General features: G+C 49.0%; 1 protein-coding gene across 1 annotated transcript in view; it reads right to left on the minus strand.

Moving 5' to 3' along the window:
- Nucleotides 1–2,125: 2,125 nt before the first annotated feature.
- The window catches only part of LOC306653750 (transcription factor COE4-like), a 61,641-nt gene continuing 40,921 nt past the window's right edge, over nucleotides 2,126–22,845 (minus strand). Inside the window, 12 exon segments of the mRNA XM_079126704.1 lie at nucleotides 2,126–2,918; nucleotides 3,163–3,238; nucleotides 5,986–6,124; nucleotides 6,126–6,184; nucleotides 9,163–9,351; nucleotides 9,443–9,620; nucleotides 9,722–9,787; nucleotides 9,916–10,004; nucleotides 11,259–11,385; nucleotides 11,480–11,613; nucleotides 11,698–11,815; nucleotides 12,537–12,618. Coding sequence (XP_078982830.1) covers nucleotides 3,168–3,238; nucleotides 5,986–6,124; nucleotides 6,126–6,184; nucleotides 9,163–9,351; nucleotides 9,443–9,620; nucleotides 9,722–9,787; nucleotides 9,916–10,004; nucleotides 11,259–11,385; nucleotides 11,480–11,613; nucleotides 11,698–11,815; nucleotides 12,537–12,618 — 1,252 coding nt within the window. The 3' untranslated portion in view covers nucleotides 2,126–2,918; nucleotides 3,163–3,167.

Consider the following 22,845-nt stretch of genomic DNA (forward strand, 5'->3'; position numbering starts at 1 on the left):
GAACTAAGTCGAACCACTTGCTGTAGCTAGATATCAAACTTAAATCTAAAGTCATTAGATAGTGCAGTTTTGATGTAAAGACAGATGAAAAGACCAATGGATCAGAATAGAGAATCCAGAACAGACCCTTACATATAGATACTTGATTTATGGCACAGGTTCCACTGCAGCAAGATGGCGGAAGACAAGTTCACTTGAATAAATGGTAGGAAAAAATTAAACTTGACCCCTAGCTCACACCATTCACAAAAGTCAGTTCTAGTTGGATTATGGGTCTAAATACAAAAACTAAAACTCAGAACCCTTCTAAAATATCATCTTGACTTTAGAGTAGGTAAATATTTTTCAAAAGGGCATAAGATACTAACTATACAGAAAATACTGAAAACTTAAGACTATATTCAACGAAGATGTTCTAGTCATCAAAAATGTCATAATGAGAATGAAGAGAAGGGGAACATGGAAGAAGTGATAAAAGGATGTGAGGTCTACATGTGTGGTAAGGGCTTCACATCCGTCAAGTCTCTTGTGAGCATTAGATTTCTAGGCCAATGGCTCCAAAGAAGTGGCCTATTCCCTTCCATCATCCAGGGGTTGTTATTACCACCACGAAGGTAGTCGCAGAGGGGAAAAGCTTGAGGGTATTAGTGTGGATGGGGTGGAGGAAGGTAGCCATTCCTGGTTGAGGAGTTAAGAGCTTCAGAGAATCACTATGAAGAAACTCTCTCACTTGGGGGAGAAAGACACTGTGACATGTGAACCTTTTCCTATTTGGAAAAGTTGTCCTGGAGAAAAAGAGACTTTGGGGGCCATTTGAAACTACCTCAAAGATGCTCAATGCTTGTTTACTTCCTCATTTCAAAATTGGCAGTGTTGGTGGGGAAACAGACCTTGGTGTGTGTGTGTGTGTCTGTGTCTGTGTTTGTGCATGGGAAAGGGTAGTACTGACTCAAATGGTGACTTGAGAAATGTTGTGGGATTGTTTTGAAGACAGATCATGACTCATCTATATTAATCATAGCATTGACACATCCTGGGAACCAGCGTGTACCACAGTCCAGTTACCACTCTCATCCAGTATGGAGTAGAGTTCTTCAGGGGCTCAGCCTAGCAGGGCCCTATGCAGTACCTGGGAGCTGAATGGAGCACAGCTTGGACAGCTTTGGTGCTTTGTAACAGTGAAAGCAGGAACGAAGCAGGAAGCCAGGCAAGTGCTGAGACTATGGCAGGATGACTAGAGATAGGATGACCCTCTTCCACGGGATCCAGGTGAGATTAATTCCAAGTATGGACCAAGAACGCCAGAGAAAGAAATAGAAGTCTCTGGAGGACAGGACCAGCCCATCTTCCAGGGCAAGCGTGCTTATCTAAAAAGTTGCAGGGCTTGGGTGCATGGGCTGGGAAGGACAAGTTCCTCCAGACCAGAGTCAAGGAGTGCCAAGGAGGATAGAGCAAAGCCTGAGGCCCAAGCTGGATACTGGACCCACTGGATAGTGGATCAAAAAGAGTGGCTTCCAAGGTCAAACAGCCAGACCTTTGTTCAGGGCCTGAATTGTGGGTACAATTAGGATTCTTCCAGGGTAGGAATGGGTGAATGCATCTAGAAATCTTGTTTATTACTCTCCTCTTATAACTTCTGAGGCAAGAGAGCCAGAGAGGCCTGGACCTGGGAAGAGTGAAGAAAGGGTGGGGTGTGATTCAGAGGGGCCACAAGCTGCTCTGCCAAGCCTTAGTGAGGCCTATAGCTTCTGTCAGAGACTGGATATCACTTCCAAGCTCTGTATGTCTGGGTAGTATTTGATTTGCTCTGTACTGGTTCCTAACAACCCCCACCTTGGTCCTGGCTACATAGCTGGGTCTTCCATGGCCTGACTGCCCCCAGAAAGAGATTTTGGGACTGAGTCCATCTTCTGGGTCATCAGGCCTGCTGGCCAGCTCCCTAACTTCCCCCACAGGACCTGAAAGCAGACATTGGCAGGGCATACTTGCTCAGTTGAACTCTGAGGCTGTTTAAGTCTGAGGTGCAAGAAGGCTGCTCAGGCAGGGTTTGGAGGGGCCCTGTGAGAGCTGAAGAATGACTGAGAAAAGCAGACCCACACCAAGGAAGCAGACAAGAGAGGCAAGGTGGCCATCTGCATCTGGTTTATTGTTCTGTCTTCTCCAGACTTAGCAGAGTGTCAGGCTACCTGGGGGGTAGCCGGGTCATTCATAGGGCCAACCAGAGTCAGTGTGTATGGGGGGCCAGAGTTCATGAGTCATCCACTTGGGGGAAGACTCAAAATTCAGGAGGCCTGGCAACCCCTCTTCTGTATCCTCCATTCCCAAAGCCCCCATAAGGAGGCATGTTGTGACAAGCATAGATATGCTGGTCTCAAAGGAAGTGGGGGCAGCCACAGGGTCCAGCAGCTCTTGGAAGCTCCATGGGAGCCTGGGTGGACCTGAGGCTTTTGGGTACCACCCTTTTCACTGGAGAGAAGTTGGGATGTTGGGCCAGTTGAGATGGGTCGGATGCAAACAGGACCTTTCTAGGTCACCACTCCCTGAGCTGTCCTCTTTCCCATGGTCCCCATCCCATGCTCCCCTCACTGACATCCCTGGTCTGCACAGAATCCATCTCTTCCAGAGGAACAGACCCAACAAGTGAGGCCTGGGCATCCCAGCATGTCCCTGGGATGCTCTCCTGCCAAGAGCATCAGTACAGTGTGAGGTTTCCAACCAGCCCCAGGAAAGGGAGGTGAGAGAAGCCTGTGGGCTGAGGGAGCCTTGAGCACAGGGGGAAGGTCTCTCCCTGTTCAGCCCAAGGGTTGAGGTCTGGCCACAGCCCTGGCCCTGCATCTGTTTGTACCACCATCCAGGACATGATTGTGAGTCCCGGAGGGACCTCCAGTCCAGGCTCAGTGGGGGCAACACCTGCAGACCTGGTGGGGAGAGTGGGGAGAGAATGAGGTCCTGGAGGAGAGCTGGCTGCAAGAGAACAGGAAGTAACTTCTCACCACCTGTCAGTTTGGGTCACTGGGGTGGGCTCTGTGGCTCCAACAGTTATCTAGAGGGGCTCAGGATGGGGAGACTTGGACCCCAGTTCCTCACCCCTGCTAAGGCTTTTTTGGAGACAGAATCCATCCCAGGGCCAGGGAAGGAGGCAAGACCCAGCCAGTGACCTACCGTAATTAGGAGTATGCCAGGCCTTGGAGCCCCCGGGCCGGAGAGTGGAACTTGTCGGAATCCTCAAAAGGCTGGTCTGAGATCAGTAAGGAAAAAGGATCCATAAACCCTGTGCAGCCTGGTGACCTCAGCTGCATGCCTGTCTGAGCTGGAGACAGCAGGCAGGGCATACGGTACTTCCCAAGAACTGACACCCACCCTTGGTCCTGGCCTGGGGCCAGCACTGCAGATGGAAAGCTGAGAGGTGACCCAAACCTCTCAGGAGGGGCAACCCATGTTCTTGCTCTCCTAATTTCCTCCAATTCCAAGCTCCTCTTCCCAGACCCACTTCTTCAGAGGGTCTGTGTCAAGGTGAGGAAGCAGGTGGCCAAGGACCAGGACAATAAGGACAGAGGCCGGTTTCCAGGAGCACTGACACCTATGCTCAGCAGTAGCATCCTGTCTGCAGTCCAGGTGTGTGAAACTGCATCACTGCCACCTTCCCGCCCTGCCTAACTCCCTCCAGTGCCTCCCTTGGTACTGGAAGGAAAACTCAGGACCCTCACCAACCTATCTCTCATATTTTAAGCTCTCGGCACACTGGAATGAGGGCAAATTATCCAAAAATTGAAGATAAGATTTAAAAGGACTGTGTATCCTTTTAAAGTTACTCTGGGGCATTTACCTAAAAAGTCTACCTTAAAATTCTCTTATTCTGAGGGATACGACTTTTTTTTTTTTCTTTTTGACTTATACATACATTACTGATTAGGGTCCAGGCTTTGCTAACTTGAGCTTAACTTGGAGGAAACTGACAAATAGCAGATAACTTCAAATTGGTAGAAAATGTAATCCCCAAAGCAGATTAGAGTTGACTACCCTGTAGAACCAGCCTACATCTGAAAATCTGATTTCAGTATTCTTTATTTCACTCACTTCAGTCTCCCACATTTCTCCTTTAGGTCACCCCACCATCCTGCTAGCTCCCCTCACTTGTGACTTAAATAGATCTTTGACATATACTTGTATGAGTTATGCCTTTAATGTTTGAATGTGAGCTTTAACATCCTTGCTTCCCCATCCACACACCTTTATCTGGAAGCATCCTCTATCCAGAGCCTCCTCCTCCACTTAGAAAATGAATTCATTCTTCAAATGCTGCCTAGGTCAGGCCTTCTCTGACAATGGCCTCTAGATGGTTCACCAAGCAGCCCCCATCCCAGCACAAAATTCTGTAATTTTCAAATCACCACTTGAGGCCAGCCTGGACTGTCTAGAGCAGTACGTCCTGGATAGAGCAGAAGCAGAACTAAAAAAGTTTCTGGGCTGCACTGGATTGCTCTGTTCATCTCCAAGTATAGCTGTTTTTTTTTTTTTTTTTTTTTTTTTGTTTGTTTGTTTTGCTTTTTTGTTTTTCTCCTGGTGATCAAGTGTATCCTCATCATTAGTTGTTCTCCCTGGCCCCATGCTTGCTCCACTCTCCTCCAGTGTCTGCATTGTATCATATAGGGAACCTGGGGCTCAGAGAACCCACGGGCACTGTCCATAATTGCTCCCCTGCCTGGGCATGGGAACCACTCCATCTGTCCCTGCCTTGGATCTAGAAATGACTTGTGTGCTGGCCTTGCTCTTGTGCCTGATCCCAGCAGAAGCAGCCACCACCAGGCTGAGGAAACCACAAGGGTGTTTCTTCCTCAGCCACCAAGGCATTCCCAGGAACTCATCTTGACATGCTCTTTGAGAAATATATTTTGTGCTCAAATAAATTTGTATCTTCTGTTCCCTAGAAGTTTCACAGTGTGCATGAAAGGCTGAATGAATTCTTCAGTAATATACCCATTTCCTTAATTTGATCACCGATTCTTTCCTAATGAATATCACTGCATCTGGGGTAATATTCTGGACATGCTGTGCCTTGGCTCTGTCCCCGCCTCTTTCAGCTCAGTGCCCATCAAACTGCATTGCAGTTTCTCTACCTCTGCCTTTGAAGGGTATCCCTTTGACCACTATTCATTCAGTAATTCAGGCACTAGTTATTAAGCATCTGTTGTGTGTCAGATGCTGAGTTAGGTGCTAAGCTCTGAACCGAGTCCTAGGAGATATCCCTGTAGCCAGACAGGGAAGCACCCTGTCTTGGGGAAGACAGCCTCATCCAGCTCTGCTCCTGACCATCCTGTCATCTGGAACCTGCTCTGCTCCACGTGCTGTTGCCTCTGCCTCCTTCCCCACAGCCAGTCTCTCCTTCTGCTAATGAGTTTGCAATGACCACTTGGACAGGAAAGTTCCGCAGTGTGTTTATAATGTGAAAGAACAACCATTTCATTAACAGGACACAGGAGGGGTGCCTTGATTTCAGTGCCTACTCTGTAAAATAGGGGAGGGAAAGCTGGATTAAACCTTATCCAAGGTCAGTTCCCTTGAGTGACCCAGGCTCATAGTGGTGTGTGCTACCCTCTGGTGGACACAGGCAGGCACAGGAAAAAAGCATGCAGCCCACATGGGTTCCTCCAGCTCTCAGAGTTGGGTCTTTGCTCTGGGCTCAGTTGGATGGGGGTGACCTATGGAGGTGGTTTCCAGGCCTTCTCCAACTAGAATTTCAGTTTCGCCTCCTCTTGGCCAAGGGGGCAGTTCAGGGTGTCCAAGTGTTGCCCATTCCTAGTTGGGAGGCTCAGGTCCAGATAGCCCTCCTCGGACCCCTGCAGAATTTCCTGCTGGGCACCCACTAGGGCAAACTGCTCAACCTGCATGAGGCACTGGTGAGATGTGGGTTCAGTGGGCCCTCCAGCCTAGCTACTCCGCTTGACCCTTCTCACCGGCCATCCTGAGGCAGTGTGTATCACTTACCTGGAAGCCCCTCTCCGTGGACTCTGGGGCAGGCCTGGGGTGGGGAGCTGGGTGGACGCAGCACGGGGGCAAAGGCGCTCCTCTGTTTGACGGCGGAGATCATGTTGACAGGCGAGAAGGAGAAGACGCTGGTAGTGGGGGGCAGCGGCCGGGAGGGACATGGAGGAGGCAGCCGCCAGCGGGGGGCTAGAGGGCATGACTCCGGGGCGGGGCAGGGAGGGGCAGGCGCAGCAGGGAAGGCAGTGGGAGACACAACAGGGAGACAGCACCAGAGTGAGCAGCAGGGTTGGGCCCTGTGTGGGCAGTGGGCCTCGCATGGGCTGCTGACCAGGTACCAGGCTCAAACCTCCCTGGGGGCTGTGAGGGTCCTGGGGATACCAGTACAGGGCAAAGGCTTCCAGGTGGGCTGGAAGCCTCTGGGGTCATGGGCCAATTCTCGCTTTCTTGGGGTCTCTGGAGACCCTTTCCCAGGGCTGGAGATACAGGGCCAGATGAGGCAAAATCAAACCCAAAAGCAGAATATCTGACAAAACCAAACACTGGGTGATGCCCCCAAACATAAGAGATGAGTAGGTTAGGGGATTCTGAGATGCTAAAGAAATGTTTATGGGCCCTGGGGTATCAAGACTAGAGTCAAAAGTTCAGGGATCACAGCAGAACTAGGCATGAGGGGATGAAGTTTGGGGGTATAGACAGGTTTTTGTGAGGCCTCCCTGCCCACACAAGCACCCTAACTTCCTCCACGAACATGCTGTCCTTCTCAATATGCCCTGTGCCTTGTCTGCCTCCATACTCTGCTTCCTAGGCACTTTGGTTCTTTCCAGTTTCATGTAGGACTCTGTCATCTCCAGGCTGGACCTTGGAGGCCTCTTGTATCTCTCTTTTCAATTTTAAAGAAAAGTGAGGGATCCCATCCTCAAAGCTTCCTGTTCTTCAACTCCACAGCTGTTGAGGGCTGTGGCAGTCTTCCTGCAGTCTCCTCTCCTGCGGGCTCCTGCCTAGGACATCTCTGGATCCCGTCTCTCTACATCCTCACCTGAACCCAATTCCCTACCTCTCTCTTCTAAAGACCGTAAGTCTGTGGTTTGAGCATGTCCAAGCAGCAGACAATGGACAGTGGGTGGGGGCTTCCTGGAAGAAACCTGCAGCATGAGAAGGATGCCTTTGACATTACAGCACCCCGCTCTGACTTTGTTACAACGGTGTCTTCAACAGTGGCCTTCTAGATGTCCTCAGTTCCGTGGTTGAATCTCCTTTAAGGCAATGCTCACTGGTAGCTGGTGAAGGCACGGAGCTCCATGGAGGGCTTGAGACCAGAAAATGTACTATATCTCTCAAGGCCCAGAGTGCTCACATCCTCATTTTGTACCTGGGGTAGTATTTGAAGTTTTAAATAATTCCCAAGTTGCTAGAGGATGATTAAAAACAAAAACAAAAACAACAAAAAAGGGAGACCTGAGCGGATAGTCCCAGATCCTCTGGCTAGGATGGTTCTGATGTAATTCCGGAAATGTCCTGGCAAACTCAGAACTGACACCCCATGTGGTTGTGCCACAAATCACCCTACATACTAGGAGTGGATGGGGACCTGGGTAAGCACTTATGAAGACAACATCATGAGATGGGACTGGCCCTTGGCTAAGTCCAGGGTGTCCTGGGATAATGTTGGAAGTAGGCCTTAAGTAGCTCTGTAAAATTTGATACTCTTGCTGAATGGGGGGCAGGCAGGTGGGCTGGCTTCTGTACACTGGGGCAGTGTTCTGCCGGTGACTGCACTGTGTGCATGTGGCAGGGGAGGTGGTGGGGGTTCTAGAGGAGATTCAAATACAAGGGGTGTCCAGAGAGAGAGGGTGTGAGGGGACTGTCCCAGAACTGAAGGGAATTGGAGTGTTGGAACCTGGCCTGGCCAGGGGAGACAGGCCTTGGGAGGGACACCAGAGGGCCATGCACTCTGTAGATTCTGGCTTATGTGCTTTGGTTTCTAGAAGTTGAGCCCAGATCAGAAAGAGAGTGCCAGACTCACACCCCTAGCCAGAAAGAACATGGTACCCAGGACACAGGCCCCTGGCAAGGCAAGCTAGACTGGTGGCTCGAGAGTTCTATTATCAGCAATGGTAAACAGAGGTAGGGGAGAAGAGGGGACTTTTGGCAAAGCCACCACCAGCTCCCTCTTGGGAAGCCCTCACCATTTCTGGGGCTCAGCAGTCCCCCAGAACTTGAGGGAACTTGAGGGACAACCTCTCTTATGAGTGATGGGGAGGTTTCTAGCCAGTGAGTAGAGCTTTGTACACAATAGGGGTATTATAAATGTCTGTTGAGAAGCTATTGATATTGGAGGGAACGGGGGGGGGGGAAGCGTAGAATGCTCAAGCATAAAGGTAGTTCTGAATGTCACTCACCCATGACATCCAGTCATTGCCCATCCACCCAGTTCTGAGCTGCCCCAATCCAAAAAATCTGAAGTAGTAGGAGTTGGGCCTGTAAAATCATCCATTCTTGTAGACTGTTGTCTGTCTTTTTATGCTCAGTGGCACATTCAGATCTGAGAACCACCTTAGGCAGGGGGTATAGTATTGATCCTATTTTACTGAGAAGAAACTGAAGTTCAAAGAAGTAATGCAACTTGCTGAATGTCGGACAGCTCCTGATCTGGACACTCAAACTCTGAATCCAGCTCTGACCACACAGAATTCTCTCGCCCTGCTTGATGGTACTGCGGGGAGCCACATCCTCTCATTCCGCCCACCCGGCCTCTCAGATTGCTGTGAGGCGCTCTGTAAGCTCACTTCTCTTGATCCCTGAGTTTCCTTAGATTTTTCGGCAGGGGGCGCCAGCCTCTGCCCGAAGTCCTGGCATAAGATGGAAAGGTGGCAGTTGTGGATTTCAGCCTAGATCCTCCCAATTAAAGCCCGCTTCAGGGGGAAAGGAGGGCGGAAGGCGATGTGTACAACTGGGGTCATCAAAGAGAACTAAAGATGCAAGAAGTAACCTGGCCCCAGGGCCCCGAGACTCCGAGAAGAGTGGGGTTAAGGTTCAACAGTAGGGAGAGGTCGTATGAAGCTCTGGAGGCTACGGTCAAACTTCAAGAGACAGGCGCTGGAAGCCCACCAGGGGATGGCCTGGGGGTAAGGTTGATTCCCAGATCCTTCCCTCTCCCCACTGGCAGGGGACACTCACTGGCGAAGGGCGAGGTGGCGGTAGAGCCATTGAGGAAGCTAGGGGACCCAGGCACACCGAGGCCGGCCACACCCGGTGCACCATAGCCGCTGAGGCCCGCTCCAAGGCCACTGCCATAGCTACTCTGCTGTGAGCCGGGGCTGGGCGCGAACCCGCGGGGGGACGCGCTGCTGCAGCTGCGAGCGTAGCCTGCGAGAGAGCAGCCGTCAGGGGATCCGCGCTGGCAGGATGGGGGCATTCCAGACACCCAGGGACTGTGGGGAGAGGCAGCGGGACGCACCCGGCTCGGGCCCTGGCGTGGCGTCCCCGACTGCGATTGCCAGAGGGCTGCTGAAGGCATTGATGCCCACGACGGCGGGGTGCGGGTGGCTCGGGGCCAGGGGTCCGAGAGGCGCAGGCGCGCGGGGGGCGCTGTACAGAGCCTCGGCCACGTCCGCCGCGCGCTTCAGGAGGAGCTCCTGCGAAGACAAGAGCAGGGCACGGCCGGGGCAGCCACAGGCACCGGGTGGGGGACAGCCCTGGGCCCAGCGGCGCTAGGAGGCGGGCGGAAGCGCCATACCTGGTTACTGCTGGGCACTCCGTACAGGGCCTCCGCCAAGTCGGCCGCCCGCTTTAGCAGCACTTCCTGAGGGCAAGGGAGGAGACAGCACGACGGAGGGGCAGCCGCTGGGGGCGGCAGAGGGGCCCTCTTAAGGCCCTCCTCACCCCCTCACCCACTGGACACCTTCCTCCTCGTCCCGCCCCTCTGAGTACCTTGGGCAGCCTCTCGGGGTCTCCAGGGTGTCTGGGGATGACTTTCTGCAGCCTCTGGAATCCGTAGTCAATGGTGGGCTCATTCAAGGCTGGAGAGAGGAGTGGTGTTTGGAGGACAAACCCCTCCCAGAGAGGGAAAGCAGGACTTTCATGCAATCGATCTATCCAGAAACCTCCCTGCAGAACTCCTGCGCCAGATCCAGCCAAGTGTCCCGGAAACCCCAGGCACAGGGCTCAGTGGTTCCCGGAAGTTTCCTCCATTTCTTCGTTTATTCATTCATTCAACAAATATTTACTGAGCCAGGCTCCATACCAGGCCCTTGGCATCAACACTCATGCACTATATGATCCTGCCTTTGCTTAAGGGAACAAAACTGCATATACATGCATTACATGCATTAGTTTCTGCCAGGAGGCAGAACCCGAGGGAGAATTTTCCATTTCCATTTGGCCATATCAGGAGTTTATTATAAAAAGAAAATCCAACCATCCCCATTTATCACAACTCAGTTGGACTCAGCAGTATCTGAGGGTTAGAGGTTTGCATGCACCCCAGGAAAGGGACTGTCCCAGTCCCTGGGCTCACAGAAGTACTCAAGAACCTCCTAACCTGGCTTCCTATGCCTTCCTCAGCTCTCTGGGTCTCCCTCCTCTTCCTTTCCCCCTCCACCCCGTTCCTTCCCCTCCCTGGGAACTCTGGCTCCGACCTATAACACACCAGTTTCAAAGCTCTACCTTTTCCATCTCCAACTCCAGATTCAGTTAATTTCCTGTGGTTTACCCTAGAGCTTAAAGCACTCATTTCCGGGTCTTTTTGCTGGCCCTTCCTTCTCCGGGTCTACCTCCCCATTCATCTCTCCACTTTCAGTCTAGCCCTGCTCAGCCCACACCCTCTCAGAGGCAGGTTTCTGTCCCTCAAGTCCTGGACTGTGTAACTCCACCCACCTCACTTTGTTAGCTGCTCAGTCTCCCTGGATTAGACCCGGACTCCCTGAGGGTAAGCAGGGTCACTATGCAGTGGCGTTGGGAGGCAGGTTGGGGAGGAAGCAATAGGGAGAGGGCCCAGGTCAGCGGACCACACTGAAGTAGGGGCTGGTGGCTGGCTTGGGCTTGGGTGCGGGCTGGAGCTGGGCCAGGGAGAGAAACGTAGGCCAGGGAACTAAGGACCCGATTGAGGCGGGGTCATAGAGTACAGGCGGGTATCAGGAAGGATGAGGGTGGGGCAGCCACCTAGGTGACGCCGTTACAAGATAGACGTTGGTTAACAACGGGGATACACCAGAGGCAGTGTTAGGGCTCCCTCCTCTGACCTGAGACCTCCCCTCTGCCTCTTGATTCCTTACCTGTGTAGACAAAGCGGCCTGGGGCTCCCTTGCAAAATTGCTTGGACTTGTAGGAGAGAGTCACCTCCACAACCCCAGGAATGTGTCGCGGGGGTGTCTGCACCCGGATGGCATGGGGCGTGATGAGCTGCGAGAGGAGAGGGGAGGCCTGCAGGTCCCATCCGGAGGGGAGGGCCCAGCCCGAGGCCCCCGGAGGGAGACTGGCGGGAATGGTGGCCCACCTCGCTCCACACGAGCACGTTTCCAAACACGACCTGCAACCCGTCGAAGAAGTTGTCGCCGATGACAATGACCGTGGCGCCGCCCGTGGTCCAGCCCTCCCCGGGGCTGATGGCCTTGATGCAGGGGGTAGCAGCTGGGAGGCAGGAGAGGACCCAGGTCAGGGGACCGCGCTAAGGTGGGGCCTGGGGATGGCCAGAGAAGGCCCAGCAGTCCTGACCTTCTGAAGGATCCAGGCGGCGTGCCCTGCGGCCATGCTTGGAGTTGTTGTGCACAAACATGTTGTCGGACACAGCCAGCACGTGTCCGTCCACGCTCACCGTGGTGGACACCACTACCTGTGGGGAGAGCCACACCAATCTGGCTGGAGCCCTCAAGGGTCTCCCGGGAGGGAGGGAACTCTGGTGGGGAATTGGCAATTTGAGGCTGGTGGCTGGATGCTGGAATTTGGGTTGGGGGAGGGTGCCTCAGCTCCTTGGTTCTGAGCTGGTGGAAATGGGGCCAGCTGGATCAGGTAACACTTCCAGGGAAGCTGACTCCCCAGGAGCTAGAAAAAGCAAAAGCCTTGGGAAAAACTGGTTCCTTAGGCAGAGTGGTCACAGTTGCACACCCAGGAACACCAGGGCTTCAAGGCAGAAACGAGATCTTAGACAAGTGAGGGGGGTGCATCAGCTGGAGAACCCATCAGCAGGAGCCCCCACCCTGTTCTGGGGAGGAAGTTGGGGCTGCCTTCTCCCACTACCCCCCTGCACTGGGAGGGGTATGCAGGTTGGGGATGTGCTAAGGGCAGCTGCTCTCTGCTTCACACTATGCAAATTACCTGGGTCGTTAATCATGTAAAAATGTCACAATTAGCATCTTCTTAAGTGGGACTCTAATGAAGCCTCCCTTGGCAGCCAGCACAAGTTGAGATGGAGCTACCCCACCCCCAGCAGGCACCAGGCCGTGGAGGCACAGAGTTGAACAGAGATCTGCCCTGGCAGGGTCTCAACCTTCCATTCCTGCTCCCCTCCCTATCAGGAAAGGTGGGTTTGCAGGGGAGGCTCTCCCCAAACCCACCTGGAAGCGGCGCATGTCTCGGGGATTCCCTGCATTCTTCAGGCAGTTCTGGTTGCATTTGAGAAAAAATTTGAGGAAGAACCTGAAACAATGAAGTCGTTGGGCTCAAGGTTCTGAGGGTTCTGGAAACAGATGATCAACTGCACCCTGCCAGCAAAGGAACTCTGTGTGTTCATGTGCAGGCACATACCCCGTATTCCCATCATGGACTGTGTATACACAGGTGCTTGATACACACCAAATGGAACCAACATAAGAACTACCTCACTACACAATACCTGCCAGAAGCACTCAGTGTATGGACAGTGCAGTGCTTATTTGTCCACAAAGTGTGTAATTATCACACCCACATAACATGCATTCATCTGTTATATGTACTAAAGTATATGTACCTATTACTCATCATTATTCCCATCACACTGTATACTCACCACACAATACATACACCAAATGTAGCATGTATTCACACTTAGCCAGTGAAAACTTGTCACATGCTATGTATGTCTGTCATAACATGTGCCCAGCACACATACAGTACATCCATCCCAGGGCATATCTTTCTCCCAGAGTATACCCATCATCCATACAATGTATATTCACCATAAACAGCATATCCATTACACAGACTGATATGCCTTATATATTATTACTCACAATATAGAGCCACCACACAGCATACATAATATGTATTCCCACGTATGGCCTATACTCATCCCATATATATGATATACTAGCTATACATGAGTGTATACCCACCATGTACAATATATGCCCTGCCTACAGAGTATATGCACAGAAAGAATATGGAATACAGTAAATACATTAATATACCACTTTCTGTTGTGCACAATAACCCAAAATATAATCATTGTAAATACTTTATAGCTATCCCACATGGCACAAGCCCTCTCAGCCGATCCCTCTACCACACATTCTGTATCCACTATACACACAGCAAAACCTGATCACACAGAATAATACCCACCAAACAGATATGCAGTGACTATCTTCTTTTTTTTAACCTACAGTAATTGGGAAAAAAAAAAAAAAAAAAGAACCACCATGTATTCTTTCAAACTTATTTTGGAACCATGGTTTTCAAAGCCTGGCCCAGGCCAGCAGCACCAGCAGCACCCAGGAACCACAGGCCCCACTCTAGACCTGCTGGAACCAAACTCTTTTTGGGGTGTGGCCCAGACATGTGTTCTTATAAGCCATCCAAGTAATTCCAATGCACCCTAAAGCTTGAGAACCTGCTGTGGAGCTGTGCTATCTATCTGTAGCCACTAGCTCTACCTGGCATTGAACCCTTGAAATGTGGTTAGTCCAAATTTGAGATGTACAATCAGATTAGACTTAGTTTTTTTTTTTTAAAAAAAGGAATATAAAATAATTTATTATATTGATTATTAGGTGAAATGTCAATATTTTAGATTGGGTTAAAATATCATATTTCCTTTTATCAGTTTCTTCTTGTTTTTTAAAATGTGGCTACTAGAAAATTTAACATTACATATGTGACTTGCATTATATTAGACAATGCTGTTCTGGAGTGTTATTTTAACAAAACCACCTCAGAGGATCTGGTTTTCTAGGGGAAAGTGACTCATATTTACTATTGATTGGGGCCCAGATCATAAAGTTAGGCACTAATTTGCAGAGAACTAACAAGATGCAAATGATATTTGTTGAAAGAAGTAAATAACTCCTGTTCAGTAAGAAATTAGCCCTGAGTCTGGCATGGTGGCACACGCCTGTAATCCCATGTAATCCCAGTGGCTCTGGAGGCTGAGGCAGGAGGATGGTGAGTTCAAAGCCAGCCTCAGCAACTTAATGAGGCGCTAAGCAACTCAGTGAGACCCTGTCTCTAAATAAAATACAAAAAGGGGCTGGGGACGTGGCTCAGTGGTTAAGTGCCCCTGAGTTCAATCTCTGGTACCAAAAAATGAAAGAAAGAAAAAAAAGAAAAAGAAAAAAGGAAAGAAATTAGCCCTGAAGGTTACAATTTTACTGTCCTATAGACATTACCTACTTCTGACTCCAGCTTGGCAGTTGTATTCTAGCATTTTTCACCCCCGCCCCCCGCCTCTCTCTCCTCCCCTCCCCTCCATCCCTCTTCGTATTTATGTATAAATTTCTCTTAGCCTTTTTGAGCCAGCTTTGTCATCCCAATGGTTCTCTCGCTAATAAGTTACAGAAAACTGCAATGAATACTCAATAAAAATTTGTATAAGTATCATGCTTTATTACATTTGAAGATTGTGCTTTGGCAAAGTTGACTGTCCCTCATCATCTCCTGCCTTCCAAGGCTGGGCCTCTAGGAGAACCAGGAGTAGTACCACAACTCACTCCTGTCCTACAGTGCCCTGTCCCTAGAAGGCCTGCTTTCAGCCTTTGGGTGGGACTGGGGCTATTCCATCCTCTTTCCCCTCCTCTGGGAGCCCACACCATGGAGGTTGGAGGAGCTCCCATGGGGACAGACAAGGGGAGTCCTCCATAGGTGGACACCCATGGGGTGACATTTTTATTCTACCACAGCAGTTGGGAAAGGATGATAATAGAGTAAGAAGAAACAGAGGTAGCAGCTTTTCCAAGCCGTGTCTGAGCAGAGGCCAGATGTGGAGGCGAGGAGCTAGGAGAGGGTCAGGGACCTGGTGGGAGCGGGAGCTGGAGAGAGATGAACACACTTGTGGATATGGAAACTGAGGAACTGTGTTCTCCTTGAAGGAAGAGCCTGGGCAAGGGCTGGGTAAGTGAGGATGAGATCCTAGAGTCTGGGACACCCTCCAGGGACCTGAGACAGATAGTTATGCCTGTTTTGTTGAGGTGCTGGAGGTATTCTTCATCCCCAAAGCCTGGATAAGCCTGGGGGTGTCCGCTGAGCAGCTCTGTCCACCCCTGGCCTGATGGGGCTGGAAGGAATTTAGAGATTCTGGTATGGGCCACAGGCTGGGGGAAGCACGGCAAGGCCAAGCCCACAGCTCTGGCTGGCCCTGTACCCCGATGGAGTGAGCAGTACAGGACTGTGCCTAATGCCATCTTCATTGGTGGTCATGGGATCTCCAGGGACACTGTTGCCTCATCTTGACCTCACAGAATGGGTGGTATGAGAAAGTTCAAACCCCAGGAGCTGCCATTAGAATTACTGTATGAAAGCACCACAAATACAAGCATAAAATTCCTCGGGGAGAGAGCTTCGCAAACAAATGAACCAACAGAAAACCAAAAAAAAAACTCAAAGTGAACCAGGTCTAATCATCGAACTCTTAAGGGGTGCCTGGAACTCTGCTGAGTTTGTCATTTGGCATTATCTTGTTTAATCTTCTCAAAACCCTAAGGTGGTACAGGTCTGCAACCATTCCCACTTTACAGATGAGAAAACCAAGGTTAAGCAAGAATAAATTACAGAGTAATTTATTTGTGGCATTACAGTCAATGGCAAAGTCAGGATATGAACTTGAGTCTTTATGAACCTCTGATGCTGACAGGAGTCATGAAAGAGTTCCTCTAGGTGGGGCTACCAGAGACACACCTTGCCCCCACACTGGGCTGGTGCTGCAAGACTCTGCAGTATGTCCTTCAACAGCAACCCTGAAAGGCATTCTGTGCGGGGACCAGTAGTACTATTTATGGGAATTTCCTCAAGGTTACAAATTTTCTCCTAGACCTCTGGATGTTTAGACTATTGCTCTGAGATTTTCAGGATTAAAAAATAATTAAATGAGATGAGCCTAGGGTAGATAATTATTAAAAATCATTGACATTATGTATGGTTTATTAGTCTATTCTACCTTTATGTTCAACATTTTTCATAATAAAAAATGCAATAAAAGACCAGATGAAGAGCTGTGAATAGTGGTCATCCAGCTAAGAAAGCATTTAAAGGGTGGTAATTATGACACTGATGCCCAGGGTTTCCATGAAAGGTAAGAGTGGCTCACCTGTGCATCTACCTTACTACATCCTGAACTTGGTCTAGCTTTTCTAATCATTTTCATAAAGGTTATGTATTCCTCCCAGTAAAAACAGCTTAAGATGAAATTAAAATGAGCCTTTCTGGTTGATGGAATATTCCCTACCAAAGAAGCAAGTGCTGGGTTGATTATGACTCAAGTGCACATACTGCATTTACACACAACTTCTTGGGGGTGACACCATTGCATCAGGAAAGCTCCCCTAGCACAGTGTTTTACTTAAAAGATATGTGCAATAGATGAGGAAATTACGGAGGCATCGATGTGAGTCCAGTGCTAGACTCTATATTCACAGGGGTGGAGAGCAGAGTGGGATGGTCTGCTTTCTGGAAGGCAAAATCCAGGGATGGTACAGTTGGGCACCTGCCCAGATTCCAGCATCCCCCAGCTGCTGTGAATGGTGGCTGTTAAAGGGATCACAGCTGCCCCACTACCTGATAATTACCCCAAGCCAGGAGCATATCCTCCCTGCCTACAGCCCACAGTCAATGACAGACTGATGTCACAAGAAGGACAAGTTCTTGGGACCATTCACACTCCAGGCGACCCCACTGGATTAGCAAATTAAACCTCCAAGCTCCATAAACTTGCCAAGCTCCCTCTATAGCCTTATCCCGCCTCCCTTGCTCCTTCTCTCCCAAGAGCTTTCCTCCAATAACCCACTTTCACAAGAGTCCCCATCTTGGCCTCTTCTAGGAATTTCATCCTAAGAAATCAGGTCACAAAACTAAGGCTTTTCATTGGTTTTACACTCCCTTCCCTGTGAGACACTTGCTTAAGGCTGAAATTACATTCCTACTTCCAAAGAGGAAGTTGGTTACTAACTGAAAGAAGAGGGCTGAGAGTCCAAGTGAGTTTTCACCTATAGGACTGTCAGGAACAAGGAACTGAATGTCTAGATCTCAGTGCTGTCCAACAGAACTCTTTCCAGAATGACATTCTCTAGCCACATGTGGCTATTGAGCACTTGGAATACGGCTAGTGCGACTGAAGAACATTTTAAATCGGATTTCATTTTCATTCATATAAACATAGTCACAGTGGCTCTTGGCTGCCATATTGGACAGTGCAGATCTAGAAGGATGAAGTGTAAATGACTGGATACGTGAGTTGGGGCAGGGCGATCAGAATGATAGTGTACCCTGTGAAGATATTCGGAAAGAAAGCAAGATGAGAGCAAAGGGTAGGATAAAATTGCACATCTATTTCCAAATTCAAAGTTGGCACTGCTGCCTGCAATGGGGAAATGGGGGAGGGGCCCTCTACTAATTTGTATCCTAAAGAACTGGCCTTTGAGCTTATGAGCTTCAGAAGAAACAGAACAGCTTCCCTGGGGCAAAGTGGCTCTCCAGTGTTCTTGCATTCTACTCTCAGCTCTGGAACAGGAGTGTGCAGGTGCTACACCATTCGTTCCCTCATTCATTCCCATGCCTACTTAAAAATTTGATTAAATACGTTCTGTGGGTCAAGTGTTGTGGATCTAGAAGTGAACGAGATCTTAAGGAACTTACAATCCAATAGGAAGGACAGAAACTCAAAGTACAACCAGTAAAACACAGTGGTGGGTGTGGCAGAATAATTTGCCAAATATCCTTAGGGGCAGCCACTTATTTTGCCTGTGAGAGGTGCAAGGATTCCTGCAGCTCACATTTGATCCTGGGCACTGGGTCTTCTCACAGAGAAGCAGAGGGTACAGGGAATAACAGCTCTGCCAAGGGGCAGTAGCATTGGGGTACTTCTCCGGTGATGCCTGATCAGACAGGAAGGCAGCTGTGAGCCATGGCCTGGAGTTGGCACCAAATCATATGGGCCCTGTGGGGAGATGGGACGCCTGCAGAGAGTTTCTTACTGCCTGTGATACTTGGAAGAGTCATTTTCCTTCCAGAGAGAAGCAAGGACCAAAGGGCTTAGTAAGAGAAGGGAAGGTGAACAAGGAGGTTGCTAAAATTGTTTAGGCCCGTATTGAGGTGGCTCGGGCTACTTCCTGGTCTTGGTCTCCAGTAACACTTAAGACAGAGTGTCCTCAGGGCCATAGCCACCTGCCAGACCAGGTCCAGGCTGCCTCACCAGGATCCCCAACCAGGGTAGAGGTGGCTGCAGTGCAGATGGGCTGGGGTACTATAAATAGCCAGGGCGCATACATTAGCATGCCAATGCACCCGCACCCCATCCTCTATGCTAATGGCCCACCATGCGCCTGAACACCTTCTGTTCCCCTGCATGCATTTGCATGCACAATTAGCATAATCTTGTATAATTAATGAACAGCGTCAATTTTAGCTCCTAAGTAATTTGATTAACATGTTGATAGGGCACTTACCAGGCTCTCCAAACCTCAGGGCTGGGCATGGGGCCTGAAGAGAAGGGAAAAGGGGTGGAGAGATGCTCAGGGGCCCCCAGCTGCCCATGAAGAGTAGTGGTGACTCCACTTTCTCCAAACAGGGCCTGAGGGGAGGGGAGGAAGGGTGGAGAGGCTGCCGATGGGAGGACTCTGGGCACTCCATGTGGAGCTGGTGACAGTGGGTGGCCTGAGCATTAAGCCTGTTTGTGCCTGTATGGACACACTTTTATATACATTGCTTGCTTGTTTCCCCAGCCTGGGGAGTCTTCTGCCAATGCAAGATACTGAGCCACAGGAAGAACAGAAGAGGATGAGGGTAGAGAAAAAGTAGGAAGGATGGGGGCAGGTGATGGACAGGCAGATGAAGCCACAGAGGAGGAAGGCAGGTGTGGGTGACATTGGGATCTGAAGGGGAGGATAGATCGAAGGAAAGAAGTCTGTGTTCCTCTGGCCTTGCAGGATGATAAGTTGGACTCCAAGGTCAGAGACCTTGGCACCTTCTCTTTATGAATCATGTGAGAGATGGGGAGGGTGGTGTGGGCAAGGCCTGGCATCTTCACAATGTGTCAAGCAACCCAGGGCAGAGAGAACAGACGGGAGGCTGAGTGTGGCCCTTTTCTATTCATACAGAAACCTAGTGCCCGCCCTGGATATCCCAGGCTTGTGCTCTTCTGCTGTGGCAGACACTACACTGTGCACTGCATAAACATCTTACTTAACTTCACCACATCCGCTCCTTTACATCATTCCGTCCATCCCCTTCCCAGCCTCCCTACCAGATGGGGTATCAGTCAGCTCCATTTTACAAAGTAGGAGACTGAGGCTGAGAAAGGAGAGACCTTGCTCTAAGTCACAAGTCCAGACGCCCCAGACTGGCTCGAGTCCCCAACCCTGAATAACCCTTCACTTTAAGAGAGAACTTACCATTCAAGCGGCAGGTATCATTCTCTAGCCACTCCCTACTCTACCCATTATGGTTCCCAGTCCTCCTCAGTGCCTGTACTCCTGCTCCTCCTCCAATTTCTGCTAGGGTCATTGCCCACTGCTCCACTTCTACCTCAGCATGAGGGCCACTTGGACCCTGAGCTTGGCTCCAGCTGCCTAGAGGTTTTCCTATTAAGTCCTTGCTGTAATAGGGGTCCCTTGGGGACCCTTGTCCTTATGACTGGCACTTGGCCTATATGACTCCCAGGGCAAATGGAGGAATCTCTCTTGCACCCCTTTCACTTCTCTCTCCCTCAAACGCTCTGAGCTCTGGGTGCAGGGAAAGGCAGTGTCGGTCATTTGGATGGCAAGAGAAGAAGCTTTAGTCCCACCTCAGCACTGACCCAGCAGGGAGGTTCTGGAAACTCCAGGGGATGGCCAGAATGGGTCCTGCACAGAAACCTGTGCTTGCAAGGTGACTGTGGAAGTGAAGAGTCCCTGCTAGAAGGCACAAAAGGAGAGGAGACTGCTGTGGACTTGTTTTGTAACCACTCCATAAGGAAGATGACTGTTCTTTTGCAGCTCTAAATTGGGATCTAAATTTGCCCCTAACAAGGTACACTAGAGCTGACCTCTGCCAGGTGGCTTGTATTTGACCTGTTTCAAGAGTGTCACCGAACAACACCCACTGTATAGCAAGCACAACCACATGCCCGGTAGTGTCCACAACCCTAGCTCCTGCCTGCCCCTGGGAGCCAAAGGGGAGTGCTCTGGTCCTCCTCTGGGAGGGAATCTTCCATCTCCTCCCTACTCCTGGGTCATCCTGGCCAATCGAACATTCAAAGTCTTAGAGCTATGACATCTGATAAGGTAATCCCATATGATTATTTAAATCTGACTTAATTATAATTAAATGCACTTAAAAATTCAGTTCCTCAGTCATGGCAGCTACACCTCAACTGTCCAGTAGTTGCAAGTGGCTATTAGCTACCCTGTTGGTCAGTGAAGAACATTTCTATTGATGCAGAAAGTTGTCAGATAGTGTTGTCTTACATTGTCCTCTGTTTCCTTGTATTGTTATGTAATATGCACAACCTCAATTGACCTATCTTCAAGATCACTGATTTTTTTTCATAATTATGAAATGCTGCTTACATAATTATGTTTTGTCCTCTGGACTGCTCTGTAAGCTCTCAGAGGGCAGGAATCCTTGTTTAAACCTCTTTCTCTTTTCCTGAACATTTATCAGAGTGTCTGCTCTACAGCAGGTGTGCTGATTCATGATGAAATTAAAGGATCAAAAAACTACTGTGACAATGCAGGCTGGACCAAAGTCCCCAATCATTTTTGACAGGAAACAATGTAAAATCCTGTTATCAAGTTAAAAATGTCAATTGCAGGGTTAGGGCTTTGAGAAATACAGAGTAAATCTGAGGATCCATTCTTTTATAGAGTAACAAGAACACTGGCAAAAATGGTCGAAATCAACTTTTTAGTTGAAAATTAACAAATCTTTTCAACAACCCAAGGAGCATATAACCAAGGAAAATGACTGAATCTTATAAAAAAGGAAAGTTTGGTGGTATTAACTTTCCCTATTCCCAGCTCTCTCTCCCCAGCCCTGTTGAAAATCAGCAGCCTTGCAAGCCTAATAGTTGTAAAAACTAGCATCCTTGGGCTGGAGTTGTGGCTCAGTGGTAGAGAGCTTGCCTGGCACGTGTGAGGCACTGGGTTCGATCCTCAGCACCACATAAAAATAAATAAAATAAAGGTATTGTGTCCATCTACAACTAAAAACAAACAAATAAACAAACAACAACAACAACAGCAAACTAGCATCCTTTCAACTACCCAAAGGAGCCGAGTGGGTTTGGAGATTCTCAACAAGTTGTATTCTCAGACAGTTGTCATTATTTGACCTGTTTGATGGCTCCATGGCAGCCCTTGTTGGAATTTGTTATTTGACCTGACTCAGCTTGCTTAGTGGGAAAAATCCTATTTTCAGGGTGTTTGTTAAAAACAACACACACAATAACAAACATTGCAGTTTCTTGAGGCAGCAATATTATTTGGGAAAAATTAACTGGCTAAAAATTTTCAAGGGAAAAAAGTGGGGGGATAAGATGTTCATAGCTGAAAAGCTCTAACATATTCCTGGAAATTTAGAGAGCTATGAATATGTGTAGGGAAGAGCACATGTCAAGGAAAGGGCTGGGAAGGCTGTTGTACCCCTAACTTTCTGCCCAAGCGGGAAGTAGAGTTCAAGGCAGGGATGTAAATTGCTGGAGAACTAAAGGCATCTCCCCCAACCCCAAAAGCCTCTCTGCAAAGAGTTGAGGACTTATTGGTTCAAGGCATTTAAGGAAATGCCTGTCCAATCATGAGCTGACCACTAGCTAACAGTAGACACAGGTGGCCACATATATTGGGAAATATAGACTTTATAGAATTAATTCAGGAAAGTCACTAAACAAATAGCAATAATAACAAAAACGAACATTGGGGGAAACTGATTTTCAGAGTTGCTACATTATACTATTGAAATGTCCAGTTTTCAGCAAAATAATAGGAAATTCAGGCCCATACATGGGAAATACAATAGTCAATGGGAACTGTCCCTGAGGAAGCCCAGATACTACCCTTATGAGACAGAGAGTTTAAATCAATTATGATAAATATGTTCACAAAACCAAAAGAAACCATATCTAAAGAATTCAAGAAAAGTAAGAGAAAGATGTCTTACCAAAAAGAAAATATCAAAGAGATATACGAATTGTTAAACACACACACACACACACACACACACACACACACACACTGGAGTTCTGGAATTGAAAAGGACAATAACTGAAATGAAAGAAATTCTTTAGAGAATTCAAAAGCATATATCAGGTGACATATCTCAGGTGACAGAATAGAGTTGACAGAATTCAGTGAAACTGAATAGAGTTGAGGTGATCCAATTCAGGATGAAAAGAAAAAAGAATGATGAAAAATGAATAAGCATAAGAGACCTATGGGACATTTTATATATATATATATGTATATATATATATATGTACATATATAT

Source organism: Sciurus vulgaris (genome assembly GCF_902686455.1).
Source record: "Sciurus vulgaris genome assembly, chromosome: 2".
Lineage (NCBI taxonomy): Eukaryota > Metazoa > Chordata > Mammalia > Rodentia > Sciuridae > Sciurus > Sciurus vulgaris.